The sequence below is a fragment of the Nicotiana attenuata genome, unplaced genomic scaffold (genome assembly GCF_001879085.1).
Source record: "Nicotiana attenuata strain UT unplaced genomic scaffold, NIATTr2, whole genome shotgun sequence".
Lineage (NCBI taxonomy): Eukaryota > Viridiplantae > Streptophyta > Magnoliopsida > Solanales > Solanaceae > Nicotiana > Nicotiana attenuata.
Genome location: NW_017670235.1, coordinates 2,401,333 through 2,427,760, shown reverse-complemented (window position 1 = coordinate 2,427,760; position 26,428 = coordinate 2,401,333). Strand labels below are relative to the sequence as shown.

The window sequence follows — 26,428 nt, the reverse complement described above, 5'->3', positions numbered from 1 at the left end:
AACCCCCCCAAAACCCCCAAACCCAAAATTTGACTCGTTGTTGAGTCATCAGGTGGGCACCATTGTCTTTAATGTCATTATTCTTTCCTTATCAAAATTAGTAAAATGAATTAGCCGGATTCAGCAAGTTACTACTTACAAAATCGTTAAGCTTCTAAAGTTGCAAACCGATGCCATCCGCCTCCGCGTTGGTGAGCAGAGTATTACTTACTCTTATTACTTGTGCCGATGGGAGGTTGTAGGTACCCCGTAGAATAGTCGAGGTGTGTTCAAGCTGGCTCGAACACCGTCATAATAAAAAGAACAAGTTACTACTCATACATCAAAACGATTATTAAGCTCCTGAAGTTGCAACTCAATTATAACACAAAAAAGCTCAACACGTAAGTGATGTCAATAAATAACACTAGAAAGTTTATGCGTAGACTTTTTAGGAATATAGATTTCGATTATTTTAGGCATAGGGTCACCACGTGGCATGTGCATTATGAAAGTATCAAGTTGGTAACTGAGATCTCCAAACTTTAATTCACCAAGCTCATTTGGATAATACTTGGTCAATGTCATTATTCTTTCCTTATCAAAATTAGTAAAATGAATTAGCCGGATTCAGCAAGTTTCTACTTACAAAATTGTTAAGCTTCTAAAGTTGCAAACCGATGCCATCCGCCTCAGCCTTGGTGAGCAGAGTTACTTATTACTTACTCTTATTACTTGTGCCGATGGGAGGTTGTAGGTACCCTGTAGAATAGTCGAGGTGTGTTCAAGCTGGCTCGAACACCGTCATAATAAAAAGAACAAGTTACTACTCATACATCAAAACGATTATTAAGCTCTTGAAGTTGCAGCTCAATTATAACACAAAAAAGCTCAACACGTAAGTGATGTCAATAAATAACACTAGAAGGTTTATGTGTAGACTTTTTCGGAATATAGATTTCGATTATTTAAGGCACCAAATTATCATGTTTATCATAAAATAAAGAGCCTTTATCCATTGAAGATTCCTATTTGGTCTCTCATCAATTGCGACATTTTCTTACTACAGTTAAGAAATACCATGGCTTGGAAAACCGTAAAGATGTGCTCAGTTCGTTCAACATAACCAACACTTTCAATATCAAATGAAGCAAGAAAATGAGTTCAAGTTCATTGATCTTAATCAAAAGATATTCTGCTTGCATTCTATCATTTAGGATAAAACCCTTACATCCAATCACCTCAAGCACATGAACAATAGATGAAATAAAGCAATGAAGTTCTCCGGTGTTCTAAAATGTGATCCCCATCGAGTATCATCTTACCTTTGAAGCCATCACTCTTGAAGTAATCCATTCCCACTTCGAACTTCACCATATAGACGATTATCCAACATTTCTCCTTGGTGTTCTTGAAGTAGACCTTTACGCTCAAAAGATGCTGCAACCACATTCAACATGTTAGGAACTATAGCAAAGAAATTATCCACATGCAAACATTTTTTGGCAACAATTATAAATGTTAACTGTAATTGATGAGCAAAACAGTGAATACAATATGATGATGGAGTATCATGCAAAATCAGACCATTCATATCCCTACATGTTACTATCTCCATCATAATCTTATACACATATTTTAAATGGACTTAATGAGTGATTCAAAAGAAAAGAATAAATTATTTCCTTCAATAACCGTGCCGATATATCACTGACACGAACAACACTAATAACTTGTTGATTCACTTCGTCATTTTTTTCAATATATTGCAAAGCAAGTGCCATTTGCTCATGCTGAGAGATGTCCTTGGACTTATCAATTAATATACCAAAATAATCTCCTCCCAAGTCATCAATTATAGCCTTCACCTTTTCTTGTGCACAAGCTCTCACAATCTCCTAATTTTTTGCAGTCATCATATCATTTTTTGGAACTTTTTTTTATTATAACACTATCCACATTGAGAAGCCTTTTTTCCAATTTCCTAAGCCCTAGGCCACATTAATTGAGGCATTTAAATGAATTCGGTCCTCACGTCTTCCCCCCTCCCCCCACCTTTTAAATTGCTTGAGATTAATTTGAAAATTATTGTGGATGCTACTTACTTACATGTGAAATTTTTTTTTTCAAGCCTTTTCTTTCAAGCCTTAAAGTCGGTTTTCATGAAATATCACCCGAGCTTTTATGAACATAGTTCTTTTTGAATAAATAGAAGCATAAATAAAATACAGCATCTTTCGTGACCTATACTCCAACCATCTAGAAAAGGAACCGTTGAACAAACTCAGGTTAAACTGATGCATTTTTTTTTCCTTCCTAAACGTAGTTTTAGGGAGAGATGAATGGTCTTAAAGCTTTGAATTTGCACGACAATCCATCATTATATTGAATTTACTGTTTTGCTCATCAATTACTATTAACTTTTGTAGTTGTTGTGAAAATACATTTGCATGTGGATAATTTCTTTGCTATATTTGCTAACATGTTAAATGTGGTTGGAGCATCTTTTGAGCATAAAGATCTACTTGGGGATCATATTTTAGAACATTGGATAAGTTTATTGTTTTATTTTCATCTATCTATCATTCATGTGCTTGAGGTGAATGTGAGGGTTCTAATCCAAATGATAGATTTCAAGCAGGATATTTAGTGAATTTGTTTTCTCATGATGTTGAAAGTGTTGGTGATGTCGAATGAGCTGGGTGTATCTTTGCAGAGGAAAGAGCAAGATATTGTCAAATGACATGGTATTTTGACCTTATTAAGGAAATGTTACAATTGATGAGAGAAGGGTGAGAATTTTGATGGATGAAGTCTCTTCATTTTGTGATAAACATATATTTTAGCGTCCAAGATAGACGAATTCAATAAGTCGAAGTGTAGACCTTTAGTGTAACATATTCAAATCACTTTCCTATTGAGCTCTTTTGTGTTGTAAATAATTTGCAACTTCAAGCTTCACAATTGTTTTGATGTTGTGAGCAGTAACTTGCTTCCCGTTATGACAAGTTTGAATCCGGCTAATTCATTTGCTAAATTTGATGAGAACAGAATAATAACATTGGCCTATCCAGCCGAGTTTCGTGAATTGAAGCTTCGAGATCTCGATTACTAACTTGATACTTTTATAATGCATGTGAGACGCGTTGACCCTATGTTCTATGATCTGAAACGAGTTGGTGATTTGGCAAAAGCACTTGTTAAAACAAACCTTGTGGAGAATAGTTCACTTGTTTATTTACTTGTGAAGTTTATTATGATTTTATCTGTCGCGCTACTGCAACTGTAGAAGAGCATTTTCATCCATGAAGTACATAAAAAATGGATTGTGTAGTAGAACTAGTGAACCATTTTTATATGATTGTTCAGTTTGTTACATTGAGAAGGACATATTTGTAAATGTAAGCAATGATACTATTATTGACCGTTTTTTTGAATATGAAAGCGCGTCAAAGTCAAGAATGAATAGATTATGTACTTTTCTTATATTTTACTAAATTAATAATATTCGAAAATTTTGAAGTTTATACTTGGTTCATAAGTTATCATTAAGTTTTCAGAGAGTTGCACTTGAAACTTTGTACCTAGCAATTGGCATGTGTATGTTAAAGACAGTGGTCCTCCCGCCACCTTCAAATCCTGTGGAGGTGCGGGCTTTACTGTTAACAGAGAGGTTGGGTCTCGTCGGGCGAAACTTAGTTCCGGCAAGAACTTTCGGGGTGGTGGTGTAAGTTCGGGAGAGAGACGCTGAGTTTGGAATTGAGGCAAGGGTATCTTTCTTCCATCATGGAGAGAGAAGTGGGTTTGGTGCTTTTTAAGGGAGAAATTTCATCAAAAGAAGAGGGGGGGGGGGGGTAGAAGAAAAAAAAAAAAATCTGGACTGAAAAACTTTAAAGTTGGGAATCAAACCCAAGTCACCAAATACGAGCGGAACTGAGCAAGCTGACCAGTGCACCCATCCAATGTTTGTGTATCGGGGTGCGGTGAGTGGTGACGCCCCCAACATAGGTCCGCCTGGGCCACATATACTGCTCCAGAAAACTTTTGCATGTCTCAAATACACAAGGACAGTAGCATTGCACATCTCCTAAGTCATAATATCGAAGATGAAAAGCACATCATGACTTTGTTTTGCTTCCGATGTAGGTTTGAATATTGAAGTTGATAGGATATTGGAGATTGCTTGTGTAGTTACAGATGGAAATTTGACGAAATCAATTGAGGTATTCATACACTGCAATTCTGATTTTGTTATGTTATTAACATCATCGTCTTTTTAAGTTTGTATATTCCCCCTTTCAAAAACAGTGGTTTTCTTTGAGCTTGTGGTTAATCAGGAAAAAGGAAAGTAATGGTCAAATGATACATTACACAAAACTGTTTTGTGCGAGTAACTTAAATTGATACATACAGTACTTATCTTATAATCTAAATTGAATCTGAAGAATTCCCAGTTGTTCGGTGCTCTTTGGATGACACTGATCCTACTGCTGCATAATATGGAAGACTTGTTGACCTTTTCAGCCAGTACAATTTTGCCATATGACAGCATTTCTTGTGCCTCTGTGAATCACTTCATATATCCTCCTGGTTCTAAAGCAGGAAGTATTTTATGTTTCCAAAAACAGGGTCCGGATTTGGTTATAAATCAACCTAAGGAGTGTCTAGACAAAATGGGTGAATGGTGTCAAGAGCATCATGCAGCTAGTGGTGAGCCGCTTTACCTCTATCAGCATCATTCTGCATTTTAGGCAGCTATATTTTGAATAAAGTTACTTTTTCAGTAATATCAAAACACTTTTTTTAGTTCAAGGTAATCTTACTTTCGTTTAGGTTTGACCGAGAGGGTGCTTAAGAGTACGGTCACTGAAGAAGAAGCTGAGAAACAGGTAGATCTAGCCTTTTGTCTTAAATGTACAACAGTGAGATTCCAGAATTGCGAAGATAAATGACAAAAATATTTACAGTGTAATTTCACACATCTGGTTCTACTTGTTCTTTTTCCCCCCTTGAACTGGTTACATATAATATTGTACCGAAAGCTGAAAAAAGCGCTAAGTAGAGGAATGGACCCATTTCTGAGTATCCCACCATAGTGCCAGTTAAACAACCCCCCCCCCCCTCCCCTCTTTTGGTGTACGACAGGTCTCTCTCACCTCCTAAGTGACTCTTGAGGATATGGTTTGAAAACATAGACCAAATCCTAAAGAGTATACTCGTATATGCGCATCAAGATATTGAGGGGCTTGTGAATGCTCTTGAAAGAGAGGAGCTTCCAGAACGCGAATGCAAGAGGTGCATGCCTGTTGTCAGCTCGTGTATGTTTTGGTCTATGTATTTTTCTCTTAGGGGTAATGTTCTGGACAATAACTTCATGTGATACTGAACCTCAAATTTTTTAAACCATTGTTTTTTCATGTTCTCGTTTTTGGACAAGTCCTTGCCTCCTAGATGCTGAAAATTAGCAATTACTTTTAGAGTGGCTATGTCTTCACATTGTAATTGGTCCTTGAGGTGAATACCGTTTTCAATTTTTCCCATGCCACAAAGGCAAAAAAAATATAGCTTCAAGTTGAAGAGTTGTAATCACATCAATACCTTTCGTTCCCTCTGCCTTTTCTTCTTCTTTCTGTTGTAAATTTTATTGCCTCCTTGTGTTGATTTATTGCTATTTCAGTCTAAGCTTTTCCGATGAATCTTTGAGACAGCATAATTGAGAATTTGAGATGCATGGCAATTGCTATGTGGTCCATATTATTCTTATGTTTTGCTTGCATTATGTAGGTTATTGAATTTGTCAAGAGAAACATTGGCACATATACACCATTGCTAGCAGGAAATTCAGTCTACGTGGATTTTCAATTTTTGAAGGTATAGTTATGTTAGTATAAATCTATAGACGTATCATTTTGAGGTATCTCATCTACAAGTAAATGGACATGTGATTACTATATATTTCTTGCTTCATGGCTACTTAGTCGAGCATTCTTCAGTGTTTCTAGACAGTTTCCTCGATTGGCCTTTTAAATTAAGGCTTGTTGCTAAATTGTTTTCATTCTATTTTTATCTGTGCAGAAATACATGCCGAATCTGGCTAGTCTTTTTTCACATGTACTAGTTGATGTCAGCAGTGTCAAGGCATTGTGTGTTCGTTGGTTTCCAAGAGGTAAAACCAGTACAAGATTTTGAGGTTTATCATGTCTACTTTAAAGTATCCCTCAATGGGCGGGGGGTGGTTAAGGAGGCGGACGGCTAGGTATTCTATTTTTATTACAACATTCAGTGCCAGGCTGCTAGCATATTTTATTCTGATACAATAGGTGGATATCTAATTGCTTTGAGTGTTGCATGTTTTATTTTCCTGCTTTTTCATTAGATAGCAAAAGGGCTCCTAAAAAGGAAAGCAAGCATAGAGCTATGGATGACATTAAGGAGAGCATAGCAGAACTCAAATACTTCAAGGAACACATATTCAAGGCCTCCAAGTCTAACAAGTGACTTCGTTACGGGTTTTACTTCTGGTCCCACAATTTGGTATTAAAGTGGTGAAGGTCTCTTGTTGTATGGGAAGTATGAAACATTGTGCTTAACAATAAAGGTTTTTCTTACTTACTATTTCAGCAAGCAATTCATTTTGGCAACTCATAAAGAGTGAGAAAGAGAGAGAGAGAGTAAAGGGAAAGAAATGGATGGTTCTTCTGATACTACTCATATGGAATTGGCTAGGGAATTGTATGCTTGGGGAACTGGTGCCTGAGTTTTGAGCAGTTGTACGTGGGTGTTGGAATACGTTAAGTCACTTTATTATTTTAAGTTTCCTTAATTTGACTTTGGTCCCTAGTGTCTTGTTTCCCTATGTGTAATCCCTTTTCAGAGGCCATGAATGAAATCTTATTTTGCCCTAGTTTTCATTCTCTTCTTAGCTCTAGCTTAGCCCTAGTCAGCTTCTTCTTCCAAAAAAAATTCAGCATCCATATCGTCTTCCTCTTGCTTTTCCAGTAAAAGATGAAATCAGATTTGGTCGCAATCCCAGAGATACTGATGACACAAGTAGATTTTCTATACTCCAAGCTCACTTGATTGCCATGTAAAAGGAATATGGGAGTTGATCAAAATGTTGTTTCAAGTTCACTTGGCAAGTGATTATTTACCCAGGATGATTTTAACTCTCTTTTGCAAAACTCTACGGGCTTATAAATTCTCAAATTCTGCACTTGCACTTGAATAGTTCATAGAGAGGTTTTATCACAATTTCTACTAACTAATAATTTCAGAGACTACAAGAGTTGGCAAAATGGATGATCGAGGGTCTCCTCAAGTTGTTATTCTTGCATTCAGGTTGAACTTTGAGCTCCCTTAATAGTCTGGAACACAGCTGAAAAGTCATGGTCTCCCAAACCCAAGCTCCGCGCCTTCTTGAATGCTTCATTAGCAGCAGCAGCCACTGGCATTGGCACTGCATTCTCGTCTCCAAGTGCTAGAGCCAACCTCATGTCCTTTTGCTGGTGTTTGAGAGGAAATGCAGGCGGGTAACTGTTGTTGATCATAGCAGGTCCTTTCATCTTAAACATTGGGTTAGCAATGGCTCCAAGGTCCTGTGAGAAGACACAATTTCTGAATATTTATTTAAGTGGAAAATAACTGATAAATAACAATATAAGCTTGCTTACCAACACATCAAGAAGGGTATGAGGGTCCAATCCACTTTTGTCCGCCAATACAATTCCTTCCGAAAACGCGTTCATCATACTGCACCATTAGGGAATATCAAAACCGATTAAAGTTGCAAGAAAATAAAACTAACATAAAAAGAGTAATTAATTACCTGCCCATGATCATATTAACAACAAGTTTCATTTTTGCTCCATTTCCAACCTGTCCCAAGAAAAAGGATTTCTTTCCCAAGACATCAAAAGCAGGTAGCACTTGATCGTATAGCGCCTACAAGGATTTGAGATATCATCAACACAAGTTCATGTAGTTGTCACCTTATATCTTCATTGCAGTTTCAGGTCAATGGTTATAAAATGGCACAACATGAAGACAAATTCATACATTAAATAATATTACCTTGTCCCCAGCTGCTAGAATTACTAGTTGGCCATCTTCAGCTGGCTTTTTGCTCCCTGAAACTGGAGCTTCAACAAAACAGCCACCCTTTGATGTAATGGCCTGTAATCATTCACTATTAGTAATTCTTTGCTTTTTATAACAGGAATTCTACTTGATTCTGATAGTACACTGCTTCAGCTCGAATTATCAAAGAAGAAGCACAGGAAGCATGAAACTCCAACCTCACTAATCTTTGAAGAAGTATCAGCATCAACGGTTGACATGTCTATATACCCCTTCCCACCACATATCTGCTCAAGAGCACCATCTTTGTCGAAAACCACCTAGCTCATCACAAAACAAACAAATTCTCATTAGGTACAAACAAACTTCAATGATTTGAATTCTTTCTATTCACATGTTTGTATAGGCTGATTAACTGAAAGAGCTGCAGCAGGATCTGACAACATCGCAATCGTATACTTGCATTTCTTCACTACCGCTGCAGGAGTTTCTCCAACAGAAGCTCCATGTTGCACTAGCTCATCACACTGCACTCATAACAAAATCTTGATCATGAATTGCACGACTATTTGCATCAAAGGAAGGTAAATCTTTGATTATTAAGGTGAAGGTAATGATCCATTTTACACAAGTCAATAGATAGTTGTTAAATTTTGAGATAGTTATAAAAATGTGAAATTATTCATAAATAGTTCCCACGTCCATTTCACCTACTGAACTCTAAATTGCCTTGATTTTGCACTGGAACCTACCAAAGCAGACAGCTGAAAAATGGATTTAAACACCTTAGTTGCAATACATTCACAAAATTTCGTGTTCATAAAGCCCCTAGAGCTTTGGGGGTGTGATGTGTGGGTTAGGTGCACCTCAGGAGTTTGAACCCTACCGTAAACAAAAGCATGGTATTTAAATGGAGAAGGGTGGCCTATTATCCACCGAGTTTAACCCTATCAATCGTGGGGATTTCTTCATAAATATAACAGGGAAACAAAGCTGAAAAGCACATAAATGCATAATCACACAAGTCTCAAGTTGTACAAAGGGATCTTTTTTTTTTGTTGTTGAAAAAATAATGTATTCAAGATAGAAAACACAGGAGGGATCCAGTTGATCAAATCCATCTCTATTAAAACAGCAAATACAGAGGGAGTTTTAATTATTACTCATAATCTGCAAAGTAGGCTTAATACAAAGTTCAATCTTATAATGTTTAAGTTAATATGCATATATCAAAAAGCAGAGGAAAAGAGCATCCTTTTATTTCACTTTCTTAAATCCCTTCTTCTTCCATATATTTAACACATCTATCATTCATGGAGGCCCGGTCTCGTGAAAAGATAAGGGAGAAAAGAATATAAATACCCTGGAGAGAGTGCGATTCCAAACAGTAACCTTGAAACCATGGCGGAGCAAGTTGACGGCCATTGCCTTTCCCATTATACCCATCCCCAGAAACCCTATTTCCTCCATTTTTCCTCCTCTCTTCTTTCTTCACTGATACTAATATTCCTATAGATTGGTGGAAAATATTATAGTAAGACAATGCACCCTAGATTTCCACTGAAAAAACAAGTGCAGACAATTTTCAGAAAATCACTTTCCATAATTAATAATTTTTTTCCGAGTTTTTTGACCGGTTGATTCGTGCCACGTCAGGGAGATTCTCTTCCACTCATTTTACCCTATTTGATTCGTCCATTTGTCTTTTTTCCTGTTTTGTGGGAATTGACTGTTGATCCTCTGCCTGCAGGCTCATGAACTAGCTTGCCCATTTTGGCTGTTTTCCCAAAACAAGGGAATAAGTTGAAAAATAGCCACTTTTAACTAGTGGTAGGCATAAAATTCGAAAAATGGAATTCCAAACTGGACCGAATTAATTTGGTATTTCGGTGTCGATTTACTTAGTATTTCAGTATTTTTCGATATTTCGACATTTTGGTATGATGTTCGGTATTGAGTTTTCGATTATTCGGTATACCGAAATACCAAAATATTTCCTGCAGTCTAGTCCTACGGGCCAACCCACCTCTACTCTATAATTATATTTTCTTGCCCAATAAACTAAGCCCAACAACCAATTAGAATGTTTAACCATTTTCTTTCTCTTTTTTGGAGATTATCTTTCTATGATTAGCTGCTGCTTATAATGACTTTGAGGCTCCAATTAGAATGTGTAACTGGAGTGGATTTTTTGAGCTGGAGCAGGTCGTCAGTTGCTGTTACAATTGGTGAGTTAGAATATTAGAGTGATTGCTGCTCCTTAGTTGTTGCTGCATTTGGCAAGTGTTGGTGCTCGTTCTTCAAATTTTTTTGGTCAAGCATGAATGTATGTGTATATGGTCGAAATCTTATGCCTCCGATCTATAGGCTCGATGGGACTATCTGTATATCATCTTGAGCCCGAGTTCAGGCAAGGTTGATTTCGAGCTCGAGGGACCAGACCCGAGCTCGAGGACAGAGTGCAATGCCCGAAGATTGAAGCATGATGTACACCGAGGCCGAGTATGCTTGACCCGGAATAGTACCGTTAAAGATTTGTAATAGAATGAGCTAGATTCCTGGCACGTCCCCAAGATCACGGTGCAAATTCCGAATAGGATTGTACGATTCCGTACCAGGCGGTTAGACATCTGTATCAAGAATATTCCTTACTGTAAATAGAAATATACCTTATTTAGGGTTCACCTATTATATAAAGGGGACCCCCAATCATTTGTAAGATCATCTCATTATTGGCAAGAATATACTATCCTACTTTTCTCTCTTACTGTTCATCAGAATTGTCCTTTAGCTCTACTGCTCTTACTTTACTTTTCTTACTTAATTTAAATATTGCTCTGAACCTACCTCGAGGTCACGAAGCTCGAAGTCACCGCTGCTGAGTAACTTTGGTTTGATTCACTTGTTTCTTTCATTTCTACTTCATATTTCTTGATTATATTAATTGGTATTGAATCTAATCACATATCTTTAAAATCACAAATCAAATTTAATTGTTACTCGTATTTTCGAGGTAAACAGTTTGGCGCCCACCATAGGGCTAAAGATAATAGTGATTGTTTCTTTACTCATTCTCACTACACACGTTATTTTTACATTTTTTCTTGTCAAGAATTTTTGATTCTCAGGCTGAAATATGTCTAGCTCACAAAATGCACCTGTTCATGACGACGGAGGTCTTGGTGAAAACAACAATATAGGGGTCGATGTGCCACCAATAAACCATGTGGAAGTGCCAAATATGGAACTAGTTGATGTTAGTTCACATATTGCTCTAAACGCAGATTTAGGCACAGACCCCGAAGGGAGTGTACGCAGGGAAGCCCGACCTGGTGGCCAAGGAACACAAGGAGTGGGTGATGGGAGAATCAGCCTCCAAGTGATATTCGAGATGCTGCAAGATCAACAGATCGCCATTGCTCAACTTCAAAGTCAAAATAAGACTCCGAGTGTAGCTGAACATGAAAATAATCGATGTGCTGAGCCAGCGCTAGAAAGGTCAAATGGAAATGACTCGGGGACTGATCCCACCATTATGAAAATTCTCGAAGAGCTCACTAAGAGGATCGAGTCCGGAGAAAAGAAAATTGAAGACAATGATAAGAAGGTGGAGACTTATAACTCCCGTGTATACCAGATACCGGGGGTACCTCCAATTTTGAAAGGTTTAGACGCCAAAAAGTTCATACAAAAACCATTCCCTCAGAGCGCGGCTCCGATGCCTATTCCTAAGAAGTTTTGCATGCCCGATATACCCAAATATAACGTGAAAACCGACCCTAACGAGCATATTACTTCATACACTTGCGGGATCAAAGGAAATGATTTGAATGACGCCGATATTGAATCAGTCTTGTTGAAAAAGCTTGGAGAAACATTGTCTAAAGGAGCCATGATCTGGTATCACAACTTACCTCCTAACTCTATTGACTCATTTGCTATGTTTGCAGACGCCTTCGTGAAAGCGCACGCCGGGGCCATAAAGGTGGCCACGAGAAAATCGGATGTCTCAAGATAAAACAAAGGAACGACGAGATGTTGAGGGAGTTCGTGTCCAGGTTTCAGATGGAAAGAATGGAATTACCACAGGTCTCCGATAACTGGGCAGTTCAGGCCTTTATGCAGGGTTTGAACGAACGGAGCTCGATTGCGTCTCGACAATTAAAGCAGAACTTGATCGAGTATCCCGCTGTGACGTGGTCAGATGTGCACAATCGTTATCAATCAAAAATCAGGGTTGAGGACGACCAGTTGGGAGCCCCCTCGAGTTCAGTGCATCCTAACATGTTCGCGGCCAAGCCCTCAAGGGATACGAATAGAGAATCGATATTGAACAGGGAACGGTATCAACCATATGTCGATCGAAGGAACAACGGTTCAGGTCGGACCACTCCTCGGAACGATCGGAGAGATGATCGAGGTCAAAGTTCTCGGGGACTCATGCGTAAGAGCGGGTTCGATAAACATACCGATCCCGCAGAACACCCCGACTATCGGAGTACAACTTCAGCATAGATGCGTCGGGGATTGTATCAACTATTGGGAGAATCAAGGACACCAAGTGGACCAGGCCATATAGACCGATCCTTCTCAAAGGAACCCGAGCTTGATGTGGAAGTATCATGGCAACATGGTCACAGAACAGAAGATTACAAGCAGCTAAGGGAAGAAGTGGCTCAGTTGTTCAACGAGGGTCACCTTCGAGAATTCCTCAGTGATCGAGCCAAAAACCATTTTAGGGAGATACACTCGGGAAAAAGTGGGCAGGAAGAACCGCAACATGTAATCCACATGATCGTTGGCGGTGCCGATATTCCGCAGAGACTTGTGTCCAAACGCACCAAGGTGTCGATCACAAGAGAAAAATGGACTCGGAGCTATGTGCTTAAGGACGCCTTATCATTCTGTGACGAGGAAGCAGAAGGCATATCTCAGCCTCACAACGGCGCCCTGGTAATCTCTATCCCTTTAAATAAATTCAAGTTAAACGTGTTTTAGTGGATCCAGGTACCTCAACAAACATAATCAGATCGAGGGTCGTGGAATAACTTGGCCTACAAGATCCGATTGTACCCGCATCCCGGGTCCTAAATGGCTTCAACATGGCAAGCAAAACAACAAAGGGAGAGATTATCTTGCCAGTAGACGTAGCCGGGACCATACAAGACGCTAAATTCCATGTCATCGAATGTGACATGAGATATAACGCACTCCTCGGGAGACCATGGATACACAACATGAGGGCAGTGCCTTCAACTCTTCACTAGATGATGAAGTTCCAAACAGGGGAAGGAGTGAAAACGGTCTACGGAGAGCAACATGCTGAAAAAGAGATGTTTGCAATCGAGGAAGTGGTGCCGATACTAGAGCCTTTGACCTCGGAGAAATCGAGCACCAAAGGTAAGCAGGCGGCTAAATAGCAATCACAGCCCCCAGCCTCGATGGAGTCGGAGCAACAGGTAATCGAAGATGAAGAAGAGGATTTCCTTACTCCTCGAACCTTTGTCGTTCCCGAAGAGTCTGATGCAACCAAGTCAACCGTCGAGGAACTGGAGCGAGTCATACTTATCAAATACTTGACCTAGAGAAAGGTATACCTGGGAACAGGATCAACCCCCGAACTCAGGAAAAAACTCATTCAATTTCTTATTGATAATATGGATTGCTTTGCTTGGTCCCTTTTAGATATGATAGGGATTCCACCGGAAATCACCACACATCGGTTGAGCACCGACCCAGGTTCAAACCGGTGAAGCAAAAAAGGAGACCTCAGTCCGAGGTAAAGTATGCTTTCATAAAAGACGAGGTAAACAAACTTCTTAAAATAGGATCCATTCGTGAGGTAAAGAACCCCGAATGGTTAGCCAACGTAGTTGTATTTCCTAAAAAAGGAAACAAACTTAGAATGTGTGTAGACTGTAAGGACTTGAACAAGGCATGTCCAAAAGATTCTTTCCCATTGCCAAACATCGATCGTATGATCGATGCCACGACCGGCCACGAGACCCTAACTTTTCTCGATGCCTACTCCGGGTACAATCAAATTTAGATGAACCCCGAGGACCAGGAAAAGACTTCGTTTATTACTAAGTTTTGAACTTATTGTTACAACGTAATGCCCTTCGAGCTAAAAAATGCAAGAGCTACATACCAACGCCTAGTCAACAAAATATTCGAAGAACAAATAGGTAAAACAATGAAATTTTATATTGATGATATGTTGGTTAAGTCCCTGCACGCAGAGGACCATTCAGCTCATTTGTAGGAAACATTCGAAATATTAAGGAAATACAACATGAAGCTTAACCCGGAGAAGTGTGCCTTCGGAGTCGGCTCGGGTAAGTTTCTCGGCTTCATGGTGTCGAATCGGGGTATCGAGAATAACCATGATAAGATCAAGGCCATCGAGGATATCACGATCGTGGATAGCGTGAAGGCCGTGCAAAGGCTAACAGGGCGAATAGCTGCTTTGGGTCGGTTCATTTCGAGGTCGTCAGATCAAAGTCACCGTTTCTTTTCCTTGCTAAAAAAGAAAAAGGATTTTGCATGGACCCCGGAATGCCAACGAGCTCTGGTGGAACTAAAGCGATACTTATCTAGCCCGCCTTTGCTTCATACCCCGAAGGTAGACGAAAAACCTTACCTATATTTTGTTGTGTCAGAGATAGAGGTAAGTGGGCTACTAGTTCGAGAAGAGCAAGGTACGCAGTTTCCTATTTATTACGTAAGCCGAACTCTAGGAGATGCTGAAACTAGGTACCCTCACTTAGAAAAATTAGCACCTGCATTAATAAGCGCATCTCAAAAAGCTAAAACCATATTTTCAATGTCATCCTATATGTGTATTAACCACTTACCCCCTTCGAAATGTTTTGCATAAGCCCGAGCTATCGGGCCGATTGGCCAAATGGGCCGTCGAACTTAGCGGGTACGATATCAAATATCAACCCCGAACGGCCATCAAGTCTCAAATCTTAGCCCATTTCGTGGCCGATTTTACGCTGACCCACGTACCCGAAGTGGAGAAAGAACTCCTGTAAGTTTGGGTACATCATCGGGGGTATTTACCCTTTTCACAGACGATGCCTCGAATATGAAGGGGCCCGGGCTTGGCATAGTCTTGAAGCCACCCACGGGTGATACCATTAGACAATCTATTAAAACTTCCAAATTGACTATCAATGAGGCCGAGTATGAGGCCATGATTGCAGGTCTCGAGCTAGCTAAAAGCTTAGGAGAAGAAGTCATCGAAGCTAAATGCGATTCTCTATTGGTGGTAAACCAAGTAAACAAAAGTTTCGAAGTTCGAGAGGATAGAATGCAATGGTACTTGGATAAACTACAGGTAACTTTGCACCGCTTCAAGGAATGGACGCTGGATCATGTGCCTCAGGAACAAAATAGCGAGGTCGATGCACTTGCTAATCTGGGATCCTCGGTCGAGGAAGACGACATCGTTCCGGGGACTGTCGTTCAGTTATCGAGGTCTGTGATTGAACGTGACTTTGAAGTAGCAAAATTTACATTCGAAGCTATACATTTTGTCTAAAGTTGAGAAGTCACGACATATGACTGAAGTGCACCCATTTTGCATGCACTTCAGAAGCACATGTCTTTAAGTGCGTTCAAAAAATTGGTTGCACTTCACTCGTTTTGCGTCTTAAGTGCAGTCATTTTTGCATTTAAGATGTGTGCGTTTGAAGTGCAGCAAATTTTTTGCATGTTGTTACGATCCAAAATCCCAACCATGGGATCGTGATAACGCCTAACACCGCTTGCTAGGAAAGTCAACATATAGCAACAATAAGCAAACAAGTTTAATAGTTAACAACATGATAATAAATATAAAGAATGAAATCTCATAGATACATAATAAGGCTACAACCTAACGCCGTCTAAAACTATTCCAAGATTTGGTGTCACAAATATATGTGCCACTAAGGTGCTAAATACAAAGTGTATAAAGAAAATAAAATATTGTCTGGTACAACAAACAGTAAATAGGATAGGAAGGGGGCTCCTCGGTCTCAAACGCCATGTAGCTTCCTCAAGTCTCCTTAATAGTTTGAGCTAACCACCTTCGTGAGCGCCGCTATGACCAATATGGGGTGACACACAAGAAATCTAGAAGTGTAGTATGAGTACAACCAGCCCCATATACTCAGTAAGTATCGAGCCTAATCTCAACGAGATAGTGACGAGACTATGACAAGACACTTACTATAAACTTGTACAAGTAATAAGCAAAAAAGCAATGGCAATATAGAGAAACGAGTAAAGTCATAAAATTAAATAAGAGAATAGATAAAAAGCCAGAAATAACATAACGACACAACCTTATAATGCAACACCATAATGGAGAACAACAACCAAGAATAACTACAAGACTTTCTATCCGTTGCAGCGTGCAATCAGATCCCAATATCAATACCAACAATAATCATTACCGTTGCAACATACAACCCGATCCCAATATCTAATATCAATATTAAATATTATTGTTGTGTGCAACCCGATCCCAATATCAATGATAAGTATTGTTGTAGCGTGCAACTCGACCCCAATATATTAATTCATATAAAAAATGCCCAATAAACAACCAGGTATGGCGAAGCTCACAACATAACATAAACGAGAACTAAAACGCATAATTTACTAAGAAAATACGAGCACGAACAAAGAGTATTAGGCAATTCAATGTTCAAGAACTAGCCTCACAATATATATGTCAATAAAGACCTCAAAAACTCATAAATACGAGAACAATATAAAGGTCACACAATCCAACATAGCATAGTAGAGTAAGACAAGAAACAAGTAAAGGCAATAAAGCAAGTAAGGGCATGAAGCAGGTAGAGGTATATATCTAATAACATATAAGAGCAAGTAACAGATAAAGGCATTCGATAAATAAAAGCATAAAACAAGTAGAACCATGTGGCAAATAAAGGCATGTAACAAGTAAAGGCATATATATCAAGTAAAAGCATGTATCAAGTAAGAGCACATAGTAAAAGAATAAAATAAGTAAAGACATGGCATAATTAAAGGCATAAAATAAACTAGTACACCATGCAATAAAACCATAAAAATTCATATACACTCGTTATCTTGCATATACACCATCCTCACATATAGATTACGCAACAGATAGACCAATCACGTCCTAATTCCCTCAAATCAAGGTTAACCACAATACTTACATCTTTTCGGGATAAAAACAACAATCCAACACAACTTTTCCTTTAGAGCAAGACTCCAAATCACTCGAATCTAGTCAAATATTACTCAAATAAGTCAAAACAAGCTTTAGAAACTATTATAATATAAAAAAGATTTCATTATTATCATATTTGAAAAAGTCAATAAAAAATCAACTCGTACCCATATGGTCGAAATCCAAAATTAAGACCATTTCCGATTTACTTCAATCTCCCCCGAGTCCAAATATGTAATTTATAACATGATTGGACCTCAAATTGAGGTAAAAATCCCCAAAATTAGTTCTCATAAGTTATTTCCCAAAACTCCAATTTTTACTCTTGATGATACTAAATTTAGGGATAAACATCTAGGGATATTCATGAAAATAAATCAAAACTAGGTGAAAAATACTAATCAATAAAGTTGGGATGAAAATCTCTTCAAAAATCTTCTCAATCCGTGATCTAGTTCCCAAACATGGTAAAAAACGCCTAGATCTCATTTTTCAACACTAATTATACATGGGCGAACTTTCTTCTTACCGTTCGCGAAGGGAGCCCCCACGTTCGCGAAGACCAGTGGTCAGTGATCATCGCTTTTGCTAAGCCAAGCTCAAGTTCGTGTAAGGCATCTCCCCCTTCCCCCCTTGAGCCTTCGCGTTCACGGTATACCTTACGCATTCGCGAAGGGTTAGCCATACTTTTCCCAGAAGGCCTAGAAGCCTACACGTTCACGCTTAGCGCCGCATTCGCGGAGAACAAATGTCACCTATCCCCTACTCCTTCTACGGGATCGCTTGACCACAACCGCGATTGCAGAGATCATTCCCCCCAACGCCAAAAGACACTACGAAACGCAGTACTGGCTTCGCGATTGCCATGAACAACCTGCCGCTAGCCCCAATCCTTTTTCACGATCGCAGGACATTCTTCATGATCAAGAAGCAATGTGAAACACCAGTAGATAAGCTAACTTAACAAGGCAAAAAATAATCTGAAACCAATCTGAAACTCAATCGAGCCCCCCGGGACCCACTCTAAACATCCACACAAGTATGGCAACATCATAGGAACTCACTCGCAAGCTCAAAAAATCAAAATAACATCTAAAACAAGAATCAAGTGTTAAAGCTCAAGGATTTCAAAGTTCTTACGTTCAAATTCTCAACTTTTCAAAATAAGCACCGAAACGGCCTCGGGTCACCCGAGACCCTAAACAAACATGCCTACAATTCCAAAAGCATTATACGAACCTACCAGAATTATCAAAATACTGATTCAAGGTCGTTAACTAAAAATGTTGACCGTGGTCAACTCCAACCATTTTCAAGTTCAAAAATCGAGCTTACTTTGAAAAGTCACATTTGAACTTTTCGGAAAACAAAACAGACCATGCACGCAAGTCATATATTATTGAATAAAGCTATATGAAGTCTCAAATCATGAAATGGAAAGCTAAAACTCAAAATGACCTATCGGGTTTTTACATTCTCCACCTCTAAAAGAAACTTTCGTCCTCGAACGAACATAAAAATGTACCTGAACTAGTAAAGAGATACAGACATCTACTGCTCATACGGGACTCGGACTCTCAAGTAGCCTCCTCAGTCGGCTGACCTTTCCAAAGAACTTCCACAGAAGAAAAATTCTTAGATCTCAACCTTTGAACCTACTGATCTAGAATAGCTACTGACTCTTCTTCATAAGTCAAATCCTTATCAAGCTGTACCGTGTTGAAGTCTAAAACATGCGACTTATCTTCATGATATTTCAAAGCATAGAAACATAAAATACTGGGTGAATCCACGCTTAGGCTGGGAGGCAATGCAAACCTATAAACAACCTCCCCAACTCTCTTTAAGATCTCAAATGGGCCAGTAAATCTTGAGCTCAACTTGCCCTACTTCCCATATCTCTTCACGCCCTTCATAGGCGAAATTTTCAAAAGTACCTTCCCGCCTTCCATATAAACTACATCACGGACCTTCCTATCAACATAATTCTTCTGCCGGCTCAGCACTGTTCGAAGGAGAACCTGAATCGACTTCACCTTCTCTAAAGTATTATGAACAAAATACGTATCCAACATCTTAGCCTCACCAGTCTCAAACCAACCAATAGGAGAACGACACCGCCTATCATATAAAGCCTCATACATCGCCATCTGAATGTTGGACTGATAGTTGTTGTTGTACGAAAACTCTGCCAATGGTAGAAACTGATCCCACTGGTCTCCGAAATCAATAGCAAAGGCCCTAAACATATCCTCAAGGATCTGGATAGTCCGCTCGGACTGGCCATCTGTCTGCGGGTGAAATACAATGCTGAGCTCCACTTGTGTACCCAACTCTAGCTGAATAGCTCGCCAAAAGTAAAAAGTGAATTGAGTGTCATGATCTGAAATGATAGAAATGGGCACACCATGCAATCGAACAATCTCTCAGAAATTCTCCTGGTGTTCAAATTGATGCAAAATGAAATTTCATGATCATGTCCTGAAATTCGAAACTTATACAACGACAACTTTTTCCTCTTTCAAGTTTTAAAACTTTTTTCAACAACTTCCATCTATAAGTTTTGTTACAACTTCCATAAAATATCTTTAAAGATCAAGTTAGATTCGCTTCTACACACAAATTAAAGTTTCACTATGTGACTATTGTGACTGAGATGCTTTGAAGAAGCCTAAGAATTCATAGTGTAGGATGCACACAATTTTCTTTACTTCATTAATCGTCTGATTCTGATCACAAATTATTCGTTGATTAGCTTACTAAATTTGCCAACGTAATTATGCTTGTTTTCTTTTAGCCAACATTTGGGTTTTTGACGGATTGTTGTTTATTTTACAATCGCCCTCTTAAATATAATTGCATTTGTAATTTTATTGAGATATTTGACCAATAAGACGTAGGTAAATTGATATTCTACTTGATTCGTTGTTACGTATTCTATTAACTTCCTCACATTTGATCTAATGAATAACAAAAAATAGAACAATTTCGTATATTTACTTCTCGGATTTAAAGCAATTATTATGTGTATTGCATAAGTTAAATTGAAGAACTCTCAGTTTAAATACTTCCACGTTAATTAGATCTCTTGAACACTATGTCAAGGTTTTGAGTATATTTTGTATTTGGATGAAATAGAAAGGTTTTTGGTGAAACTCAAACATGCAAGCCATGTGTAATTGACTCGCTAATGTTTGACTTAAATATTGTTCCAACATTATATTTTTCTTATTAATCCCTTCTACCGTGGGTCATTATATTCCATATGACAAATACTTTCTTTATTTTCTTACAACACAAGATCAATGCCGAAAATCTCGCACAATCATCGTAAAGAGACTGTTGCAACTGTATATGGCTTAACACGTAAATGTTTTTGCTGGTAAAAATTGAACCTCAAATTATAATGTATAAACTATCTTATTTACCCATTTAGAATTAAAAAAAGGTATTTATTTGTTTTACATCTAAATCTTCATTGGCGTTACATCTAAATCTTCGCCCTTGCCTGGCTTGTTAGCGTGCACAAAATGCTGCCATTGCTTTTCACATTTTATCCTAGTCTGATGAACTTTCTCCTAGGATCAAAATCTTAGTCTGATAAATCTTTCTCCTAAGATAGAAGACCTAGTCTGATGAACTTTCTCCTAGGATCAAAATCTTAGTCTGATGAATCTTTCTCCTAAGATAGAAAACCTGGTCTGATGAATTTTCTCCTAGGATAAAAATCTTAGTCTGATGAATCTTTCTCCTAAGATACAAAAACAAAAAAGACTTGTCCAAATGGACAATGTAAGTAGACTTGACTGTGCTGAGGTTCCTAGAAACAAAGACAGACACAAAAGAAACCATGAAAACATGAGAGGAGGTAGTCTTGTCTCCATAGTTTCTAACTCTTTACTTGTGTTTTCCTAATTCCTACTATGACTGAGCCTCCTTTTAATACACTCTAAGAAAGAGCCATGGTAGGTTAATTATAATTTCGAAAATACAAAAATAGTTTCATGTTTAGTTTAATTAATTAGGATTAGTTTTGACATGGTGTAGTATTTCTATCTTATTTTAAAAGGCATTGTGTAGTCTAGGGACCCTTCTAGACTCTTCTTTAGAACAAAAAATAAATAAAAAGACCCTAAGGACTTAACACAAAAAGGTTAGGGACTAATTGGCAAAATACACAAAATATAACCTTAATCCCTACCCCTATATAATAGTATCTACGCCTAAAATAAAGGGAGACCCTAAAAAAAACTATCAGCCGCTTGTAAACATGGAGACCCAGATCTTCTTCTTCATAAAAACTTAAAACACCCTAGAGCTAGGAACCCATGAGATTCTTCTTAACAGAGAACACAAGACCTCAACCCTAGGGCTTTTAAAACCATCCCTTGCCGCTGCTTCTTCTTCACGTTACAACAGCTTCAACACACACCAGAACTCGCTGAAAACCAGCGGCAACAGTTACCAAACCCGCCGGAAATCCATTCCCTCCCACAGTCCAGCGACCCATCTTCTCATCTTTAGTCTCAAAACAGAAGTCGTCGGCAACCTTGAGTGTCTCGTTTGAAGTCAGTGTTCGAGTCGGTCGAGGTTCGAAGCCTTCCGGGTAGTTTGAGGTCCCCTCGTTGGTCCTTGTTCATTTGTGGATCTGTTTGAGAGCGCATCGATGTTCAATTTTGGTAATGATTTTTGAATGCAACTGTTCGCTTATGTGAGGGTCGCTTCTTCTTTGTAAACTGGTTGGAAGATTTTAATATATTGAAAGGTTTAAAAGGACATTGATGGCATGAATCATAAATTGGAGGATTCAAAACTGAGAAAACTAAAATTACTAGCTGAAGTTCGTGTTATTACTTGGGTGTGGCGTCGATTAGTATCGTACATGAGAAGCTGAACTATACGAATGAATGCCTTTTTCCACCAAAGGTCAGTATTTTAATCTTATAAGTAGAAAAGATTGATAATAATGCTTTTTGAGTGTTGACTGGAACAATTGATATTAAAATTAAACGTTGATACAGCTGTAATGGAAGTCATTTTCCCCATGAAAGAAAATTAACTCCAAATCTAGTAGTAGATGAATTTCTTTAATTTCAGGAAACACGTCTTTTAGGCTACTGCTTAACAATTGAGTTTAAAGTCTTTTCTATCTTCTGGCTTGGGTGTGGATTCTAATATCAGACAATAGCATTGCTTTTTCTCTATGTGTTATTTGTGCATGTGGAGGGTGCAGAACTAGAACAATTTGTTAATCTCATGTTGTTATTGCTTTGGGCATTAATTTGGTCTCGTGAATTATATTTTGGGCATTGCTTTGGGTTTGTCTCTTAGTTACACGCTAGCTCTATATCAGTGGTACGAGAAAATTAAGTAATTAAGTGCGTAGTTGTTTTAGGCGCGTATTTTAATAACATTACCTTCTTAAACTCGGGTGCACATTTATGTGATCCAAATCCAAATCTCAACGATGTTGAAATATGTCAAAAATCACGGGTGCATTTATGTGACGTGGTTCGAGACGTGTTTTAGTGACGTTGCAATTCTCTTAATAATAATAAAAGCGGTTAAAAGTTAAAATTTGCACATAGGTTCATAATTGTTTAAAATCAGATAATTTAAGCCGAATATGACAGTTGAGCGACCGTGCTAGAACGACGGAACCCGGGAATGCCTAACACCTTCTCCTGGGTTAACAGAATTCCTTACTCGGATTTCTGATTCGCGGACTGTTAAACAGAGTCAATCTTTTCCTCGATTCGGGATTTCAAACCGGTGACTTGGGACACCATAAATCTCCCAAGTGGCGACTCTGAATCTTAATAACAAATTCCGTTTCGATTGTCACTTCAAGTTGGAAATAACTCCCTTTATTATACCCCTCTCGGGGGTGTAAGTAAAAAAGGAGGCGTGACAGTGTTTTTATATTGTACCTTTCAGCTTTCATAGAAGCAATTGTAATAGGTATTTTGAGTATTCAAGTTAGAGTTAACTTGAAGTTGTCGCAGCAGTTAGAGGCTAGTTGCCACAACGGGATTAGAGTTAATCCTTAGGTTTACAAAGAGTTTTGTAAATGCAGTTTTAGCTCAGTGATTTTAGTGGAAGTTTGGGAAAATCCTACTGAGTAGTAGGTCGTGGTTTTTTCACCTTTTGAGCCAGGTGTTTTCCACGTAAAATCTCTGTGTTCTTAGTTTATGTACTTTTAATTCCGCAAACAGTAGTAATAAGTACACCTAGAAGAACCAGGTCCTTCCAGAAGCAGTTTAAGCGAAAAATTGAGTACCACACAAATCACCTCCCTCTTGTGTGGTATTGACGTTTAAAACATCAACAAATTAGTTATTCATAATAGTATGTAAAACTACAATACTAAAAGTCATAACCAACAATGAAAAATAGGAAGAGGAAGGAAAAACTCGTAGAAGAATTCCCTGCCTTGCTCCTATTGTGTCTCTGCCTCCTTAGGTACAATCTGTGTAAAAAGTATGTCCAACCTCTCAAAATAGCATTTTTACATGTATTTATACCAAGTAGGGTCGGGCCCAGATGAAAAAAACCCATTCCTGTGCGAACTAGGACTTAGCTCTATAAAAATTGAACAGCCGCGCCACAGGCTGCGCCGCGGCGCGGTAGTGCATTTTATCTGCAGCTTCATATTTTCGAGTCAAGCACAATTTTACACTGCTGCGCCGCGCCTTGCGGCGCCCCATGCGGCGCGGCAGTGTAATTTTCTCAGAGTGAACTTATTTCGTCCTCTTTTAACATCCGGACTTGGTACACGACCTCCGAACACGATCCCGGCTTAATGTATTGGGCTTTTACTCAGACTTCAAAGCTTCAAATTGATCATTTAGCTCCAAATTAACTTTTAAGCTCAGGATCACTTCCTGCAAGGCATAAAACACGTACTAAGTGCAATTCACTATCATTTGAACTCAAACGCACGTAAAAATGTAGTCATTAGAATGTAATACTACGGCTAAAACACGAGTTTCTAGCCTAACATCAGATATCATAGGGTTCGCTAGATGTAGTGAAGACTGTGCTGCCTGAAGCACATCACAGATATTGTATGAGACATATTGAAGCAAATTGGTGTAACAAAATAGAGAAGTGGTAAAATGAAAAAACTAATGTGGTGGTGTGCCTGGAGTAGTTATGAGGAAGAATTTGTAGATCAATTATTAAAATTGGGAGAATTGTCTAAGGATGTTGCAGAAGATCTCTTGCACTATCCACCAACTTCTTGGTGTAGAGCTTACCTTGATACTCAGTGTAAGAACATGATGGTAGACAACAATTTCACTGAGTCATTCAATGCTTGGATACTAGAGGCTACGAGCAAGCCTATCATCAAAATGTTGGAAGAAATTAGGGTAAAAGTAATGAAATTGTTGGTTGCTAATGAAGCTAAGGTGAGCAGTTGGACTGTTGATTACAATCCACAAAGCATGAAACCCTTTAGTGATTATAGGCAAATTGCTCAAGGTTGTACGGTGGATTTTGGTGGTAATAGTGGATATGAGGTGTCAGAAGGTGAGGATAGACACACATTCAATCTCCAACAAAAGAGATGTACTTTTAGTCTTTGGGACTTGTCTGGTATTCCTTGCCCTCATACAATAAGGGCTTTGATATACAAGAAGGATAATCCTCTAACAGAAATGAATTGGTGTATAGTAAGAATGCTTACTTGTTAACATATCAACATAAGATGAAGCCTATGTGGGGTTCAAAGTTCTGGAAAGTTACTACTACTTCATCAAAACAACACCATGACAGTCACATTACATTATCCAACTTGAGATTAAACTAACAAAGCAACACCATGATATTCCATTGACAATCCATTGCTTGAACATTTTATCCTTCAACTTTTGAATCAATCCAACATCACCTGCCAGCAAATTCTCATGATCTGCAACTTTCTTCTTCAAATAATCATTTTCTTTCACCTTCTCAATTTCTTCGGCCACATAATTTTCAAGATTGACCATCCTTCCACTACTAGAAATTCGGCAAAAACCGACCAACTTTGGTCGGTAAAAAAATCGGCCAAAATCTGACCAAAGTTGATCGATTTTTTAAAATATTTTAATTTTTAACTTTTTTTTACGAAACCGACCAAACTTTGGCGCAAAAATGCGGGAAACTATTTTTGAGTCCCGCGAAATTTATTTTTCGTGAAACCGACCAACTTTGATCGGTTTATGCAATTACAATAAATAAAAATTAATATTAAAAAAACGACCAACTTTGATCGGTAAATTCGTTTTCGGCCGGTCATTTTAAAAAACCGACCAAAATTTTCGTGCAAAAATACAATTAAAGAGTATAAATAAATAAAAAAAAAAAGACAATCTTAAAATAAAATGCTCCAATGGTCTAGTGGTAGAATAGTATCCTGCCACAATACACACCGCGGTTCGATTCCCAGACGGTGAATCTTTTGATTACATAATTAAAATACCGACCAACTTTGGTCGGATTTTTTTTTGCAATATTTTTTTTTGAATTTAATTTACCGACCAGCGTTGGTCGGTAATTTCCGACCAACTTTGGTCGGTATGTTAAAACGACCATCAAAATACCGTCCAAGCGTATTTGGTCGCATTTTGGTCGGTAATTGGTCATAACCGGCCAAAGTTGGTTATTTTTTTGGTCTGTATTTACCAAATTTCTAGTAGTGTTCGCTCCAAAATGTTCTTTTCATGTCGAAGACTATCTTTTTTCTTTTTCAACTTGCAGATCATTCTACGATTCTAGGAGGAAGCTCGTCATCCTCCTATTCCTAATAAGAACATTTTTTCCCCTGTCCAAATATCACAAAGAATCCGAAATCACCATTTACCCGTAAACTAATCTTATTCCTCACAAAATTAATTGAGACTTACCTCCGGCATTGAACACTTGGAAAATCGTCTCCCAGCATTCAACGAAGTCCAAGCAACAAAATAACTAGCAGCCTTTCCACGATAACATTTTCTCCTCAACCCAATTGAGACACTAGAACACACAGACATTTTCTTTATGAGTGGAGATATTGAAGATGACAGAAAAATTACCCTAAAGCTAAACTTATTTCAAAGTTTATGAGATGACAAGAAAAATTGAGTTGAGATTAATGAAATCATAGAAGAAGAAGAGGAGGAAACGAAA

At 38.4% G+C, this 26,428-nt stretch overlaps 2 protein-coding genes across 4 annotated transcripts in view; one reads left to right on the top strand and one right to left on the bottom strand.

The window, feature by feature from the left end:
- Positions 1–6,883, top strand: part of LOC109236363 (oligoribonuclease-like) — a 20,332-nt gene extending 13,449 nt beyond the window's left edge. For 2 of the 3 annotated variants that reach the window (XM_019402537.1, XM_019402536.1), the window contains exons 4-9: positions 4,126–4,202; positions 4,608–4,689; positions 4,813–4,868; positions 5,764–5,850; positions 6,055–6,145; positions 6,356–6,883. In XM_019402537.1, the coding sequence (XP_019258082.1) occupies positions 4,126–4,202; positions 4,608–4,689; positions 4,813–4,868; positions 5,764–5,850; positions 6,055–6,145; positions 6,356–6,477 (515 nt within the window). In that variant the 3' untranslated portion in view covers positions 6,478–6,883. Of the gene's footprint in view, positions 1–4,125; positions 4,203–4,607; positions 4,690–4,812; positions 4,869–5,763; positions 5,851–6,054; positions 6,236–6,355 lie in introns of all 3 variants that reach the window. The other variant, XR_002069482.1, reaches the window with a different exon arrangement.
- A 213-nt stretch (positions 6,884–7,096) lies between these two features.
- On the bottom strand, positions 7,097–9,636 carry LOC109236362 (glyoxylate/succinic semialdehyde reductase 1). The gene is made up of 7 exons (XM_019402535.1): positions 9,418–9,636; positions 8,472–8,582; positions 8,274–8,375; positions 8,050–8,151; positions 7,805–7,920; positions 7,650–7,728; positions 7,097–7,574 (listed from the first exon to the last, which is right to left on the bottom strand). Exons 1-7 carry the CDS (start codon positions 9,523–9,525, stop codon positions 7,314–7,316), a joined length of 879 nt encoding a protein of 292 aa, XP_019258080.1. The 5' UTR covers positions 9,526–9,636; the 3' UTR covers positions 7,097–7,313.
- Between the last annotated feature and the right edge of the window lie 16,792 nt (positions 9,637–26,428).

Bases quoted from the DNA above. Each gene is read 5' to 3' on its own strand.
- LOC109236362 (XM_019402535.1), bottom strand. From the start codon at position 9,525: ATGGAGGAAATAGGGTTTCTGGGGATGGGTATAATGGGAAAGGCAATG. The intron at 8,152-8,273 runs GTTGGAGTTTCA...GAATGATTACAG, and splicing joins CTTCTTCAAAGATTAGTGAG to GCCATTACATCAAAGGGTGG. The intron at 7,921-8,049 runs GTAATATTATTT...AAATCCTTGTAG, and splicing joins TTCTAGCAGCTGGGGACAAG to GCGCTATACGATCAAGTGCT.